The sequence below is a fragment of the Sorex araneus genome, chromosome 5, assembly GCF_027595985.1.
Source record: "Sorex araneus isolate mSorAra2 chromosome 5, mSorAra2.pri, whole genome shotgun sequence".
In the NCBI taxonomy this organism is placed as follows: Eukaryota; Metazoa; Chordata; class Mammalia; order Eulipotyphla; family Soricidae; genus Sorex; species Sorex araneus.
In genome coordinates this window covers 174,321,622-174,337,184 of record NC_073306.1, presented here as the reverse complement: position 1 = coordinate 174,337,184, position 15,563 = coordinate 174,321,622, and the positions used below count along the sequence as shown (strand labels likewise).

General features: G+C 40.7%; 1 protein-coding gene across 1 annotated transcript in view; it reads right to left on the bottom strand.

Annotated features, from left to right (window-relative positions):
- Nucleotides 1-15,563, bottom strand: part of SLC30A9 (solute carrier family 30 member 9) — a 72,864-nt gene that overhangs the window by 30,949 nt on the left and 26,352 nt on the right. Inside the window, exons 7-12 of the mRNA XM_004608007.3 lie at nt 15,326-15,384; nt 14,560-14,627; nt 10,862-10,964; nt 3,442-3,497; nt 2,382-2,517; nt 289-328 (exon numbers count right to left, since the gene is read on the bottom strand). Coding sequence (XP_004608064.1) covers nt 289-328; nt 2,382-2,517; nt 3,442-3,497; nt 10,862-10,964; nt 14,560-14,627; nt 15,326-15,384 — 462 coding nt within the window. The remainder of the gene's footprint in view (nt 1-288; nt 329-2,381; nt 2,518-3,441; nt 3,498-10,861; nt 10,965-14,559; nt 14,628-15,325; nt 15,385-15,563) is intronic.

Sequence of the window (15,563 nt, the reverse complement as noted above, 5' to 3'; positions counted from 1 at the left end):
AGATGTGGCTCAGGGAGAAAGTTCATGTCTCCAATGCACTGACTGTCTCTAATGCATAAGGCATGGACTCAATTCCTAGCACTGCAAAAAAAAAAAAAAAAAAGGCAAAATAGTTCTCTTGACATGTGCCCCAGTCATTTCTGTCCCCAACATAGAAACAACTAAGCATTTGCTCCCTTAAAATAAACAAAACATAGACATCTATTCCTATCATTTTAATGGAATTTTAAGAAGATTGCTGAATATATATTACTAAATTGAGACTGAAGAAATGTTAATAGTACATACCTCCTTCAGACACCAATGATCCTGCTAAAATACAATAGGCCTAGAAAACATTACAATAAAAAAAAATTAACGTTTTGCTGAAGACTCACAACTGCTTATGTAGATGTAATGTTTAAAACAAAATCATAGGGGCCACAGAGATGGCTCAAGAGCTGGAGTGCATGCAAGCCCCGACACCACACAGTTCCCCAAATACCAACCAACACAAGTACTCTTAAAACCAAACCACGCTAGTAAACAGAACATAAATTTGAATCCGATTCAGGTAAGAATCTTGATGAGAAATAGCTCAAATGGAAACAATGAGCTATAGAGAATTTTCAGAAGAAATAGATAAAAATTTAAAACTATAATGGTCATATTACAATAATTGTAATTACAATGACAATAATCTGTATAGCCAAATCTATAGAATGTTATAACAGAACCTGAGCTAATGTAATAAAAGATTAGTGTAAAAACTTTTGAAGTTCAAAATAAACAGAAACATTAGAGACCAGAATGTTCTAAACATTGGGACTCTGAGTACTAGAGGCTCTGAAATCTATGCCCAGAGGAATTTCTGGATCGATATATCTGAATACCCAGTACCAAGGGAATCTTTCCTAAATCCTGGTTTAGAAAATTAAATAATTATATATAGTCAATATATAATCAATTGGGGGTGGTGGTAATATCGCTTTCCTCACAGTATACAGGATACTATTGAATTAAAGGTATCAAGAGAGCTTTTTAAAAGTATATATTTTATATATTTAAGAATATATTAAAAGCTACAGCAGCAGACAAACTTTAATAAATTTTTAATCAAAACTCTTAACCAACCATCTGCAGAATTTTCAACATCATTCTTTTAGAATGCCAGACTTCCCTGAAATAGAGGTTTGAACGTTTTGAACCTAGTCCAATACTCATATTGTTAGGAACTATTTCCCAGGACTACGTGATTTGCTTGAGTACACAGAAATAATACCAATTTAAGAACTAGAACACAGGCTTTACCACCACAATTCTAACCCTTTTACACTGCCTCTTATTGCCAATCTGAAAGGAAGCAATTAAGCTTTTCCTTTATACCGGGGCCACACCTAGAGGAGCTCAATCACAACGCTCACTGGCCTGGGGTGCAGGTCTGCTGGTCTGGTGTTCTGGTTCAGCACTGCAGTGCTGCTCAGGGTCTCGGGGTAACACCCGGCAGTGCTAGAGGGGTCTTGGGGTGCTGGCATTTGAACTGAACAACTCGTACATACTATTAGGTAGGGGCTCTACCACTTGAACTAAGTCTTGGCCACATAATTCTTTTTAATCCTCTCTGCTTGAGAAGGGACTTAAGATCCTCTTATCATCCAATAAATAAAAGGAGACAGGATAAATCAACCAGGTCTGAGATGAAACTTAACAAACATGAAATAGCCTGTGGGACACTAAACTCAGCCCAGGAAGTGTAAGGGGGGCCAGAAAACACAATGGATGGCACTCAGAAAACTGCACAGGGACGCTAGGATCACTCTGGCGGCACTTGGGGTCCTCCAGGGCCACACATGGCAGTACTCAGGGGTCTCCAAGGTACACCTACGGCAGTCAAGGGGCCATGTCTCAGATAGTCCTGAACACTGAGCCATCTTCCCGGCCCCTGAATGTATTACTTATTAAATTAGAGTTGTAGTCTGATGGAACTGTTCCTATATTAGTTACGGAAAGACACGTGAGGTTCCAGAAACCTTAAAACTCACACACAATTAAGTTAGCTAATCAGTCCCTAAGTTCAGAGTGATCTGACTTTTTTGCCTAGGAACACAATACTGTATGAGGTGTATGAGTGGAACTGAACATATTACTTACTGATGGATTTCTCTTGGCACAAGAATAAAGAGAAGTCTAAATCTACAATAGGAAGTGGAGAAATGAATGAAACTGCCCAAGAGTTAACAAAGGAGCAGTTCTTACTTGCACCTCTAGAGACATTGTTCAACATCACTGAATCATATGACAAAGATATGTCCAATGTTTTACACCAATACAAAAAAAAGAATTCTAGCATACGTAATCCCTATTTCTTATTACTTCAAAACTGATCAAGGGAAAAAGATTACCCATAGAAGGGATTCTATTGGTTGCGGATGAAGCAATCCCATGATTCCATGGTACCAAGATAATCCTGCACCCATCATGAATATTCCAACACCACTAATCAGTGAAGAAATATAACGCATATTTGAAAATCCATACCTGAAAAATAAAAACGATTATGTAGTTTAGGAGAAATACAAAGAGTCTTCAGGACACAAAACAAAAATTTTAAACTTCCTACAGTATCAAGATACTATGACCTTTTATTTAAGTAAACTATTGAGTGCCAAGCTCATATCTAATCAAAAAATCAACAAAGTGATAAAAGTTACAAGATATTTGAAAATATACTTTAAAAAGGAACTATGATTTAGTTGTTATTTTCATGTTAAATGACATTACTGTCATTTTATATGTCTAAAGAATTAACAGGTTCTAAGTGAAAATTTCAATTATTTTGATCTGTACCGTTTAATATATAACTAGCTATGTAAACCTATTTAATACTGAAACTAAATAAAATTTAAAATGTAGTTCTCCAATCAAACTAGCCACATCTCAAGTAATCTTCAGTCTTAAGTAATAAAACATAATAAACCAATCTATTTCTACCACTGGAGAAAATTCTATTTGGCAGCATTAAATTATTGAAAATACTTGGAAAAAAACTTCAGAAACTAAAGTTTTCAAAAATTTTACTGTATTTCAAATTTTTGGATATATATATTATATATATTATACATATATTTATAAAACTAGTCATGCAAAATTGTTTTCTTGACATAATGTACTGTAAATATGTATAGTTAGAAAGCTAACTGTCCTCTACACTTGCTTACCAATAGTTCTAGAATATTCAAAATATATTATTAATTAATATTAAAAAGAAAATAGTAGGACTGGAGCAATAACATAACAGGTAAGGCAATGTACTATCGCTCCAGTCCCCAAATCAATTAACACAAAACTACAGGTTTGTAAAAATTATAGAATATTTCTAAAATTCAATTACGTTTTCCCCTTTTTAATTTTAAAGACCTACTACCAAAACACATAGAAACAAAATAAAGACAATTTCCTTACGGATGAGTAGAATCTGGTGTTTGAACAGACTTACTGATGCCCACTGCTAGTAAACCCTATGGAGAAGAGAAAATAAAGAATAAACAAATCATTAGCAAGATGGGAAGTATAGGAGTAAAGCCAGTCTGAAGGGCACAATCTGATGATGACCAAGAAACACTTGGCATAGGCATTTTCAATAGTCTAGCAACTCTGGATTCCAGGACTTACCCTAAGAAAACAAAGATGAACGCAAAAGGGTTCAAAACTTACTGCTTATATAGAAGAAAAATCTAGAAATCATCAGTGAGTAAAGGCAAATGAAGGTCTAGAAACACCATGAATTACTCCTACAATAGTTTAAAACAGGTTCAAATAGGGGCTGGAGTGATAGCACATTGGGTAGGGCGCTTGCCTTGCAAACAGCCCACCTGGGTTCTATTCCCAGCACCCCATAAGGTCCCCTGAGCTCTCCAGGAGTAATTTCTGAGCTCAGAGCCAGAAATAACCCCTGAGCATCACTGGGCGTGGCAAAAATACTACAACAAATATATTTTTAAAAGTAAAAACAGGTTCAAATTTATCTGACCTACCACCAGTAGAGGGACAAAATATTGCTCACCTCTTCAAAAATCTATTATTCTTCAAGCAAGCAAAGTGTCACCTGCCTCCCAAGCCCACTGCCTGCATTATACCCAAGACTACACCTGCCTTCTCCTTTTTACACACCACCTATAATAAAGCACAGGAGACAGGCCAGCAGAATACACAATTTACCGTTTATACCTCTAAGATGAGCATAGTCTGTAAAATGATTTTTCTTTGTTGGAGTGGGGGGAGGGCTCAGGGTTGGACCATACTCAGGCGTTAAGAGGCTGCTCCTGGCTCTGTGTTGAGTGACTCTGGTTGTGCTTGGGGCACCACAGGCAGTGCTGAAGATCCAGCTGGGGTCAGCTGCATGCACGGCAAGAGCCTTCCTTGAGTGCTGTACCATCTCCCTGGCCCCAGGTCTTTAAGAGAGCTGTCATACGTTACTAATGAGTCTTTCCACAGTGCTTTTGGTTTTACTTTTATCTTCTATTGGGGGGCCACAATCAGCAGTGCTCAGAGCTTACTCCTGGCTCTACACTCAGGGATACTGAGTGTATCCTGGCAGGCTCCTGGGGACCTGGCAGGCTCAGGGGACCACATGGGTTCCAGGGATCGAACCCAGATTGGCTGCAAGCAAGGAAAGAACCCCACCTGCTGTACAATAGGGCTGTAGCCCTGAGTATTTCTACTGCTTTTTCTCCTGGTTGTGAGTCAAATTTTGGTAGTCTAATGACTTGTTTTTATTAGACGTATATACTGTGTTATAATGCATTTGTTGTCTTCCCTTGTGAGTTATGATAAGGTAATTAAATTATAAAACCAACATGATCCTCTAAAGCGGTGATGGGGAATCTTTTTTACCTATAGCCACGGGCATTTGGATATTTATAACATCATTCACATACAATAGAGGCAGAGGTGCCACAGATATTGTCAGTTAGAAACATGCATGTTCATCCTACACCAGAGTCAGACCAAATGATTTCATAGACCTTATATGTGAATAAGACATTCCCCACCCTAGTTCTAGAGTATCTGTTAGGAAAATTCTAGAATTGCTTTACATCAAAGTTTATTCGGTCCTGTTAAGGTATGAGTCTTCTACTGGCTTGAGACAATCAATGATGACTCCCCATGTCACATGGTTTGGTGATTACAGCCTGGCCTTGTATATAGGAGCTCTAGGAATTTCTCAGCTTAATGCAGAGTGCTTCTTTGGCCAGACCCATAAATTCACCCTTATACATATAAAAACTTAACTTTTAGCCAAGTTGTAACTCAAGAAAAACCCTCTGCTTATTTCTGCAGTACTCTCCTTGCAAAGCTTCCTCTGCTGTGAACTGCCTTGTCATTTCTAACTCCCTCAGACTATTACACTCTAACTTCTGCCTTCTCAATTCCATGACACTATTATCTTCCACTCTTCTGCCTTATTCCACATATGCATCAGTCAGAGAGATGAGAGCTCAACTCAGCTGTTGCCCTTCTTTTGAGACTCATGGTTTTGAAAACCACTGCTGTCCAGTGTTTGAAAATACTCTTTCTTATTTTTTTTGTTTAGTTATTTTAAGTTGCTTACATCCTTATTAGTCTATTTGGTGGAAGTACTTCTTATTTATGTGTTTGCAACTTGATTACATACCCGAGTTAGAGTTGTCACTGGTCAGCAGGTACAGCAATCTATCTACCACATTCTCTCAAACTCTGAATGGTATTTCAGAGTACGGGTACTTAAAAACATTGTAGTGTTTTAAATAACAATGAATTCTGAAACTATTAATCATGTATATTTCCCTGCCCACGAGTAATACTGGTCAAGCTCAGGGGCCTCTCCCAGTTCAGGACATGGGAACCATGCAGTACTGGGTACTGAGCCCAGGGTTCATGCATGTTAAAGAATGTGCTCCATCCAATCGGTCACACTAGCTCTCCAGCCCTGTGCGATATTTTTTTAATTTCAATTTTTTTATATTCACCTATTTTTTCAACAAAATATACTACGTATCCCTCCCCCAAATGTCACTCAGACCAGCTGGGGAAATCAGCTATAGTTACTATCAATTTAATATAAAAATGTAAGTACAATATTGTGTTTATATTAATAGCAAAGTATAAAATTTACTTTCATAATTTTTAAATTTTTTTCCAAAATCCTGATTTTTAACAAGAATTTAAATGTTTCATCGATCTATTTTGGGGCCACATTCAAGGGCTACTTCTAGCTCTAACACCCACCGTCACCACTGGTGGTGTCTGGGAAGTGTGACGGCAGAGATGGACCCTGGGCAGCCCACAGGCCAAACGTGCTCCTGAGCTACTGCTCCAGGTTAATAAAGGATTTGTTTGATTGGTCGGTCTTTGTTCTGGATCCACACCCAGCAGTGTTCAGGGTTATTCCAGCTCTATGCTCAGGGTTCGCTCCTGGCTATGTTGGGGGGTAGCGGGGCCGGTGGGGGGAGGGGAGGGGATGTGGGGAACACACACGACCGTGCAGTCCCAGGGGTCAAACTGAGCCTCCTGCATAAAGTGCATGGTAAGTCCATTCAGCTATCTTTCTAGCTCCCACTCAAGGATTTCTGATGCGTCTGACAATGTATTAGAAGAGGTGCCGGAATCCATTTCCTACTGTTACAATGACAAGGGATCAATCACACCTCTGATATGCCTTTGGCTGTGGCGCTCACACATTGCTCACCAGTAGTCACACCTAGCTTCGGTGCTTGTGCATACTGGGCTGTGGTGCTCAGGGGATGATACCCTGCTGCGGCTCTGGCTCTGGCTGGCCCACAGGGTGGACACTCCAGAATCACAGTAGATGCATGTATCCAACACTGGGGATCAACCTGAAACCTCACACTTGCTAGGCCAGCAGCTTGCTACTGAAGCACCCCTCAGGTTTGACTTTACACAGAGCCAATCCCAATGGTTTCCAGGGGATTTGGGGGGTGGGAGGGAAACCACTGACCACTGGTAATGCTTCCTCGAGAAGTACTCAGGGACCACAGGGTCACACCTGCCCAGCAGAGCTGTGTGGTCCCCAAGGGGAGATTCGCTCTTCCAGGAATGAGACTTGGGGTTCTGCACAGGTCAGCCACAAGCTCTGGCACCTTTGTGATCTCCCTGGCCCCTCAGGTTTAATTTATTTTGGAGTCGGGGGAGAGTAACGGAAAACAAGTTTGGACACCCAGTGGTACTCAGGGGCCTCTCCTGGCTCTGTGCTCAGAGTCCCAGTGGTGCTCAGGGAACCTTGTGGCATCAAATATCAAAGATGCTTTTTTTTTCTTTCCTTTTCTTTTTTACCAAAAGGTGGATTGAAGAAGATTGTAACAATCTCACCCAGAGCCAGGAAGATCCCTCAAGGCATGGAACAGGGCTTGTAGCAGGGCTAGAAAGGACCCCAAGAGCAGCACAGCCCTAGGGAACCGCCGAGTGCAGTCCCATAGCCCCGGCACCCCCAGGCCTGAGCTTGGGCACTCAGCCTTCTCCGGAGAAGGTTGAGGGGCCACTTGGAGTGGCTGCTGGGCCACCTAAGCACCACGTGCTAGGTCCCCACAAAACGCCTCGAGAGGGCTCACTGGCACATGGAGAGATGCTCCACATCACACCCCAGGGAAATGCAAATCAAAACCACAATGAGATCCTCACCCCACATTGGCGGGAAAGGCCTGTATCGAAACAATGGGGAGAAAAGGAACCCTGGTACACTGCTGATGCCAATGTGATTTAGTGGAATGCTGACTGACGTGGCTACTAGGAAAAACAATATGAAGACCTGAAAATAAAATGAAAATGGAAATTCCATATGATTCAGCAATACCATTCTTAGGCATTTATCTGAAAGATGGAAAACACTTATTTGAAAGGTCATTTTTCTGGTTTGGTTTGGTTTGGTTTGGGTTTGGGGTCATATCCAGTGATGCTCAGGGGTTACTCCTGGCTCTGCACTTAGGAATTACTCCTGGTAGTGCTCAGGGGACAAGATGGGATATCAGGGACAAACTCAGATTGGCCATGTACAAGGCAAATGCCTTACCCTACCCATTGTACTATCACTCCGGCCCCTGTAAGGTCATTTCAGTATACCTATGTTAATAGCAGCATCACAGCAGCCAAAACATGGAACCAACCTAAATGCCCATCAACAGATGACAGGATAAAGGCACTAGCATATATACTCAATAGAATGTTGCTTTGCTGTTAAAAATAAATAAATTAATTAAATCTTGGCTTTGGGGACAAAATATAGGGCTCCTGTGGTGATCACATTTAGCGAAATAAGGAAGTAAAGACAAATACTGAGTGGTTCAACTATGTGTGGAATATGAAAGACTAAAGAAACTAGGGGTAGGGAAATTAATTTCAAGATTCAGTGAATACAGGAAGGACTGGGGCAGAGGCAGTGGGATGGGATTAGAAGTGGTAGCAATCACACACAGAGGTATAAAGCCAAGTCCCAGAAGAATTATAGCAATATAGTATTACAAACCAAAGATAAGCGAAAGAAAAAAATCTTTGATTTGAAAACTCCAGGAGAGAATTCAAACTATTAGTCTAATGTGAAAAGTATTTTAAGATTTTAAGAGGGTCTGGGATGTGACAAAGTAGTACACATACAAAACACATGTCACATGAGGCCCACATTTGATACCAGGCACCACAAAAAAATTAAAATTATGGTTTTCATGAGAAAGTCTTAACAGCTTCCAGTGGCTGGAGACATAGTACTGCAGGTAGAGCGTTTACCTTGCACGCATCAGCCCAGGTTTGATTTCCAGCAACCCATATGGTCCCCCAAGCTGAACCAGGGGTGATTCCTGAGCACAGAGCCAAGAGTAAGGTCTGAGCAAAATATGGTGTGGCCCCCCAAAACAAGCAAACATAACAATCTTTACAGTTTTATCTGAAGAACTCATATTCAGAGGCCGAATTTCTTTTTTCTTTTTTTTGCTTTTTGGGTCACACCTGGTGATGCACAGGGGTTACTCCTGGCTCATGCACTCAGGAATTACCCCTAGTGGTGCTCAGGGGACCATATAGGATGCTGGGAATCGAACCCGGGTCAGCCGCGTGCAAGGCAAACGCCCTACCCGCTGTGCTATCGCTCCAGCCCCAAGGCCGAATTTCTAATCTAAGAACTTCTTCTATGTCTGAAATCTCCAAGCTCACTCTGAGTTGGGAATGGGCGACCTCTCCCATCTCACTGTTCTTCCAGGAAACTGGCAGTCACACTCATGACATACCTCTGGAGCCATATAAGCTCATTAATAGCCATGTTTCAGAGACTCACAGATAAATCTCGGAAGAGAGCAACAAGCTGCAAATATGCTTCTGGACCCCAAAGTCACCATCCAGTTAAAAATTAAACTCCAGCTGTATTATCCCACTCAAGATTTTAAAATTCCTGGAGCGTGCAAAACATCTCATACTCTACATCACTGATACACCAAGAGTAGTATACCACATTTGATAGGGTGTAAAGTAGAAGGCAACCAATCTCACACACACACACACACACACACACACACACACACACACACACACACACACACACACACACACAGGTACATGTACACAAGGCTTAACTTTTAAGAACATGTTACTAATCTCTTATACAAGGGCTTAATGGCTCCAGGGTGAGATATAACAATCTTCAGACACCTTCCTTTACAGAAACTTTTTTGGATCATTTTTAGTGGATTATTCATAACAAGCAATACAAAATAAAATTATTTAGATCCTGCTTTGGGGGCAGGCTTTGGGGGTGGTGGGAAAATCTAAATAATGGTGGTGGGAAGGTGTAATGACGGTGGGATCAGTGTTAAGATATTGAATGTAATAAATTATTGTGAACAACTTTATGAAAATAAAATTAAATTTAAAAAGAATCTCCTCTAGGGGGCCGGAGCGATAGCACAGTGGGTAGGGCGTTTGCCTTGCATGCGGCCGACCCGGGTTCAATCCCCGGCATCCCATATGGTTCCCCAAGCACTGCCAGGAGTAATTCCTGAGTGCAAAGCCAGGAGTAACCCCTGAGCGTCACTGGGTGTGACCCAAAAAGCAAAAAAAAAAAAAAAAGAATCTACTCTATAAAAGTCTGCCCAAATATTTGGTGACTGGTCATCCCACACATCATACTCACTTATTGGAAACTCTTAACCACCTATTTTGAAACACAGTGAAGATGGGCCAGAGAGACAGTACACGGAGTAAGACACTTGCCTCACACACTTTGCTCCCTGGCACCATAGAGAGTTGGTCCCCTGAGCAGAGCCAGAAGTAAGCCCTGAGCACAACGCAATGAGGTGTGATTCAAAAGACAAATTTAAATTAAAAATAATGCAATACTATGATCATATGTTTGTGTATTTCATCAATCAAAGTAAATTATTAATTTATTCTGCCAACTAAGACTTTTTTATTTTGTTTTTTGGGCCACACCCAGCAATGTCCAGGGGTTATTCCAGGCTCTGCACTTAGGAATTGTTTCTGGTGATGCTCGGGGGACCATATGAGATGCAAGGATCAGCCACATGCAAGGCAAGCTCCCTACCCACCACTGTACTATCATTCTGGTCCTAGGTTGGTCTTGTTTAAAAAGATCAACTTTTAGATATAAGACTTAAAAAAATAAACCTACCTTAAAATCACTAAGGGATGTGATTCAATGGTAAGGATTTAAACCTTGCAAATGTAAGAACATGAATCTGTTCTCTGGCTTCAAGGACTGCATTTCCTAGTGACACCAAGTGTAAACTCTGGCACTCCACAATCAAGTAGTGAGCACCACACCCAAACATGCAGACGCCGACATCAACAATAAAGGGAAAGGGAAAAAAAGCATATTCCTCACCTGATTACATGTATCTGATAAAGAGTGTATAGCTTCAGAGAACATACTTGCTGAACCTGTATAAATCCAGGCTAGAAATTTAAAGAAGCAGTTTAATCCATTGCTAGAAGAAAAAAAAGACAACATTTTTTAGTACAGGTATGGATAAAAATTTCACTGAAATGTTTAAATCAGCGTCTAGACTTTATACTAGAGAATCTACTTGAAATAAATTAAGAAGTACTCCTAGTTTTTAGGAACTCTGTTTTAAAATACAATTTGAAAAATAGATTATGGTATCACTGCTCAAGGAGTCATGAGCTATATCAACAGAGTAAGTGCTTTTTGAGAACGATTATGAGAAATTTTGTTTCTGGGGTAGGTCAAAGAGGATATGCTCTTGATGGTGTCTAGTAAACCCTGGCTTCTTTAACTGTGGGTCCTGACACAGTAACTAAATGGGGGTGGGGGGTGGGGTCATGAAAACAAGAAAAGGTTTCTAAAGACTGACCAAAAATTAACTCAAAATCAACTGCATAATGAATCCAAGGCGTTACTGGCTATGCTCCCCCATATGACATTTCTCAGGCACTGGAAAGTTTAACACACCCTGTAGGAGACCGATATGAAAATCAAGACTTCGGACACAGTCTGTTTGCTTCTACAGGGCAGATGGATGCCAGCCAAGCATCTAGGGGATGAAAGGGACATACTAGAGGATGAAAGATGCTAAAGTAAGTATGGTCTACTCTGAGGAAGCTGATGGCTCAGATTCCAAAAGGAACACTGGTAGAACAGTACATCATAGAGATGCCTACAGACCCCGCGCCAGGCTGTTTCATTCGGGCAACCCGGATGGGGGTGGGTGAGTTCCCCTCTCCATCCCAACGGAGCCAGCTCCTGCAGCCAAAAACCTCCAGAGCACAATCACCGCCATGCTCTCCACATCTTGGGTCGAGTATACATACGTGTGTGTGTGTGTGTGTGTGTGTGTGTGTGTGCGCGCGCACGCGCGCATGTACATATATATATATGTGTGTGTGTGTGTGTGTATACACACACACACACACACACCATAAGGGTCAACTTTTAACAACATGTTACTAATCACTTATAGAACGGCTTACTGGTTCCTGGGTGAAAGACAACTATCTTCACACATTTTCTTCTAAGAAAACTTTTTTGGATAATTTTTAGCGGATTGTTCGTAATAAGCAATAAAAACAAATTACTTTGGTTCTGTTCAGGATAGAAACATTCTAAATATGGTGGTGGGAAGGTATAATGGTGGTGGGATTGGTATTCAAATATTAAATGTAATCAATTATTGTGAACAACTTCATAAAAACTAAAATTGAATTTTTAAAAAAAAAGGAACACTGGTATGATTTACCTCAGGCTACCTCCAACTACCCAAGTCACTACATCTTTATTATAACTCCGTGACAGGAATATAAACAACTGCATTTATAAAACTTATCAAATGAAGATGGACAGCCCCCTTAAGCTACAATTTCACCTTCTCCTTCAGGTAATTTCTAGAAAGAACTGTACCTGCTCTTGCTGTCTGTTTAATCCATACCTGTTGGATAACTTTGGGTTGTCCTTGCTCCTCCCGAAGGGAGTTTAGGCTTATTGCGCCACTCCCACACGAGTGCCTCTTAGGCACACCCGATTCCATCAGGCACTAAGAATCCTACATTGCTTTTCTCTTTCCTTTATGTCACTTGCATGGTTTAGCAATGTCCTTTTTTATAGACACAGGAAGACAGTTCACGCTATGCTTTTGTAGCAAGGGAGTTAATTGACTCCAAGAAAATATTTACTTCTGGGCATCCATCATATTTACCAGACCACAGTGCTCAGGCCAGGTTAGTCTTTCCTAACCCCAGCAGGGTCCTTATTCAGTTACTTCTATTTGGGTCATGACTCACCAAGTTTTCAAACCACTGAACAATGGTTTCTACCTTAGATACCTCGTGAGATGTATCTTATCATAACTGCCAGCCATTTTCTGTTCCTAGGCTCCTGGAAACCTTTTAGCATTTTCCTTAACCCTAGAAAGTATTTACTACTTCTTAAAAGAATAAACAGCTTTCCTGAGTTTCCATGACAGGTTCCTTCCTTGTTCTTTATTCTTTCTCCGTCTCCTCTGTAGAATCTTTCTCCTTCACCCACATTAAATTTTTTATTTTACAAAGTAGTTCACAATATTTGATTACATTTAATATTCAAACACCAATCCCACCACCATTACACCTTCTCATCACCAAAATTTTCATCCCGAACCCCAAACCCTGCCCCAAAGCAGAACCAAAATAATGTAATATTTCCCTCTACGGTTGTTTGCCTCCTACTGTGAATTCCATCAAATGTGGTGCAGTACCCTTGGAGGATGAGTAGGGTGTGTCCTATGAACTGTCGAGTGGCCAAAGGTGTTGGAATTTTATTTTTATACAAAAGGTTCACTCATGGGTGAAACTTTAGAGACCCCAAAACTCTTGGGGGAGAGCTCAGAGACAGAAGCACCTCCCTTACAGATGAGTGGTCTTGAGTTTGATTCCAGTGTCATCCAGATGCACCAACTATGGTTCTGGGCAGCTCTTCTGTCTGAGACCCACCCCCACACCCATACCCCCAACAGAGTGTTCTCTCCTGCACACGGTGGCCAGGTGTGTGCAAGCACTAACACTGAAGTATGCGACACCTGGTGAGCAGCAAAGTATTGGTAAGCCTGTGTACCACCAGGTGTGGTATACCTGGCAGGCACCCAAATTAAAAAAGATGCACAAACACTGCAGCCAGGGGTACCATCCCTGGCACGTACGTGTGTGACCCCAACTGAAATGTACCAGCTCTGGGCTAGAGCAACAGAACAACAGATAGGAAGCTTGCCTCCCATGCGGGTGACCCTGGTTCAATCCCCGTCACCCAATAAGTCCCCTGAGCCTCACAAGGAGTGATTCCTGAGTTCAGAACCAGGAGTAAGCCCTGGGTACAGCCAGATGTAGTCCCAAACATAAAATGTACCACCCCTGACAGGCATCACAATGAGATGGGTGACCTCTAATATAGACCATAGTCAAATGTAGAATGCCATGATCAAGTGTGTATATGATCCTGACACCCTCTACCCCCCAGTCACCAAAAACAACAAAAAAAGCAAGAAAAGATAATAAAACATCTGTGGCTGGAGGGAATAACTATAATCTTGGCCAATTCAACTTTAAAAACAAAACAATCAAACAAACAAGAAAAAAACTAACAACTCCAAAGAAATTGGGAGAGGATTTTCATTCAGATACCAACTATTCTTGAAGGAAAAAAAACTTCTTTTAGGCTTAGGGCCCATACCTGGTGTTACTCTGTACTCAGGGGTCACTTCCAGGATGTTCAGAGCACCATGTGGTGTCAGGGATCAAATCTAAAGCTCCCACATGCAAAGGATGCACTTGAGCCCTATAAGTGATGTTTCAAGCAAGTACTCTGAGATCTTAACCATATTAAAAAAAAAAAAATACACCCAGAAAAAGAATAGATATGTGTGACCTCTTTCCCCAAAAACTTTACTGGCAAAAACAAGGATTTACTCGTACTTTCTCCTAAATAATATAAGCTTCCAACTCCTCATCTAGATATGTGTACTAAATGTATAAATTCAAATATATACATATTAAAAACTGAAGCATTTCTATTTTAAACGGTTTTTCAGTACTCACATACAAATGGCAACCATCACCACTTTTCCTGGCCCCTTCAAAAAAACTGATGTGAATCTGGAGCGTGGCTATTAAAAAAAAAAAAAAGAAATCTCTAAAACTTCCTATAAAACACTTAAAAACATTTAGAAGCAACTCTGACAGAAAATACTTCTTCTATCCAAAACTTTCAGTAACAAGACTTCTTATTTTTTTGTGTCCAGATTTTTTTTTTTAGATTTTTTTTAGCAGCAATTAAGGTCAGCAAAGTAGCCAAAATGCTGAATCCAGGCCTTCATTAGGCAAAGTATGTGTTCAGCCCTTTGAGTTATCCTTCTGAACCACTAACTTTTTCTGTTCCTTGAATAACTTCTAAACAAGGAATAGCACAAGGTTCCCTGAGCCCTGCCAGGAGTAATCCCTAAGCACAGAGCCAGGAGTAAGCCCTGTATACCACCAGGTGTGGGCCAAAACAACAACAAAGAGGGAGAAATAGAAAAATAAAGAAAACAGTATATCGAAAAGATCTAAATCACACTAAAACCTCATTAATTATCCCTCTTCTAATCTATATTTATGGATTATAATTGTTACATATTTAAATAAAACTTACATTTTTAATTCAAAACTTTTAAATTACAAAAACGTTAAAAAGAAACAGGCTAAAAGTCAGTAAATTTCCAAGTCTCTGGACTAGGATCGCAGACATGGTAGAATTTCACAATCCATGAGTGCTAGAATTTCACTTTGCAACCCAGACACAACATTATCGGAGAGATACCTTTACCTTAGTGTTTCCCAGGAAATCTGTATATTCTCTTAAGATTTTCTGGTTTCTAAATAGTCCTGCAAGAAAGGAATTTCATAATATATTTAATTTGTAAATATTCTTATCATATACTTTATCCTACATTTTTATGGGTTACCCTCTGCGCTGCTCAGAGGCCCCGGGCCACTCCCAACATGCTCGGCCCTGACAGCTCCGTGCTCAGACCCAGGGTGTGGTGCTCACAGTGCTTTGACAG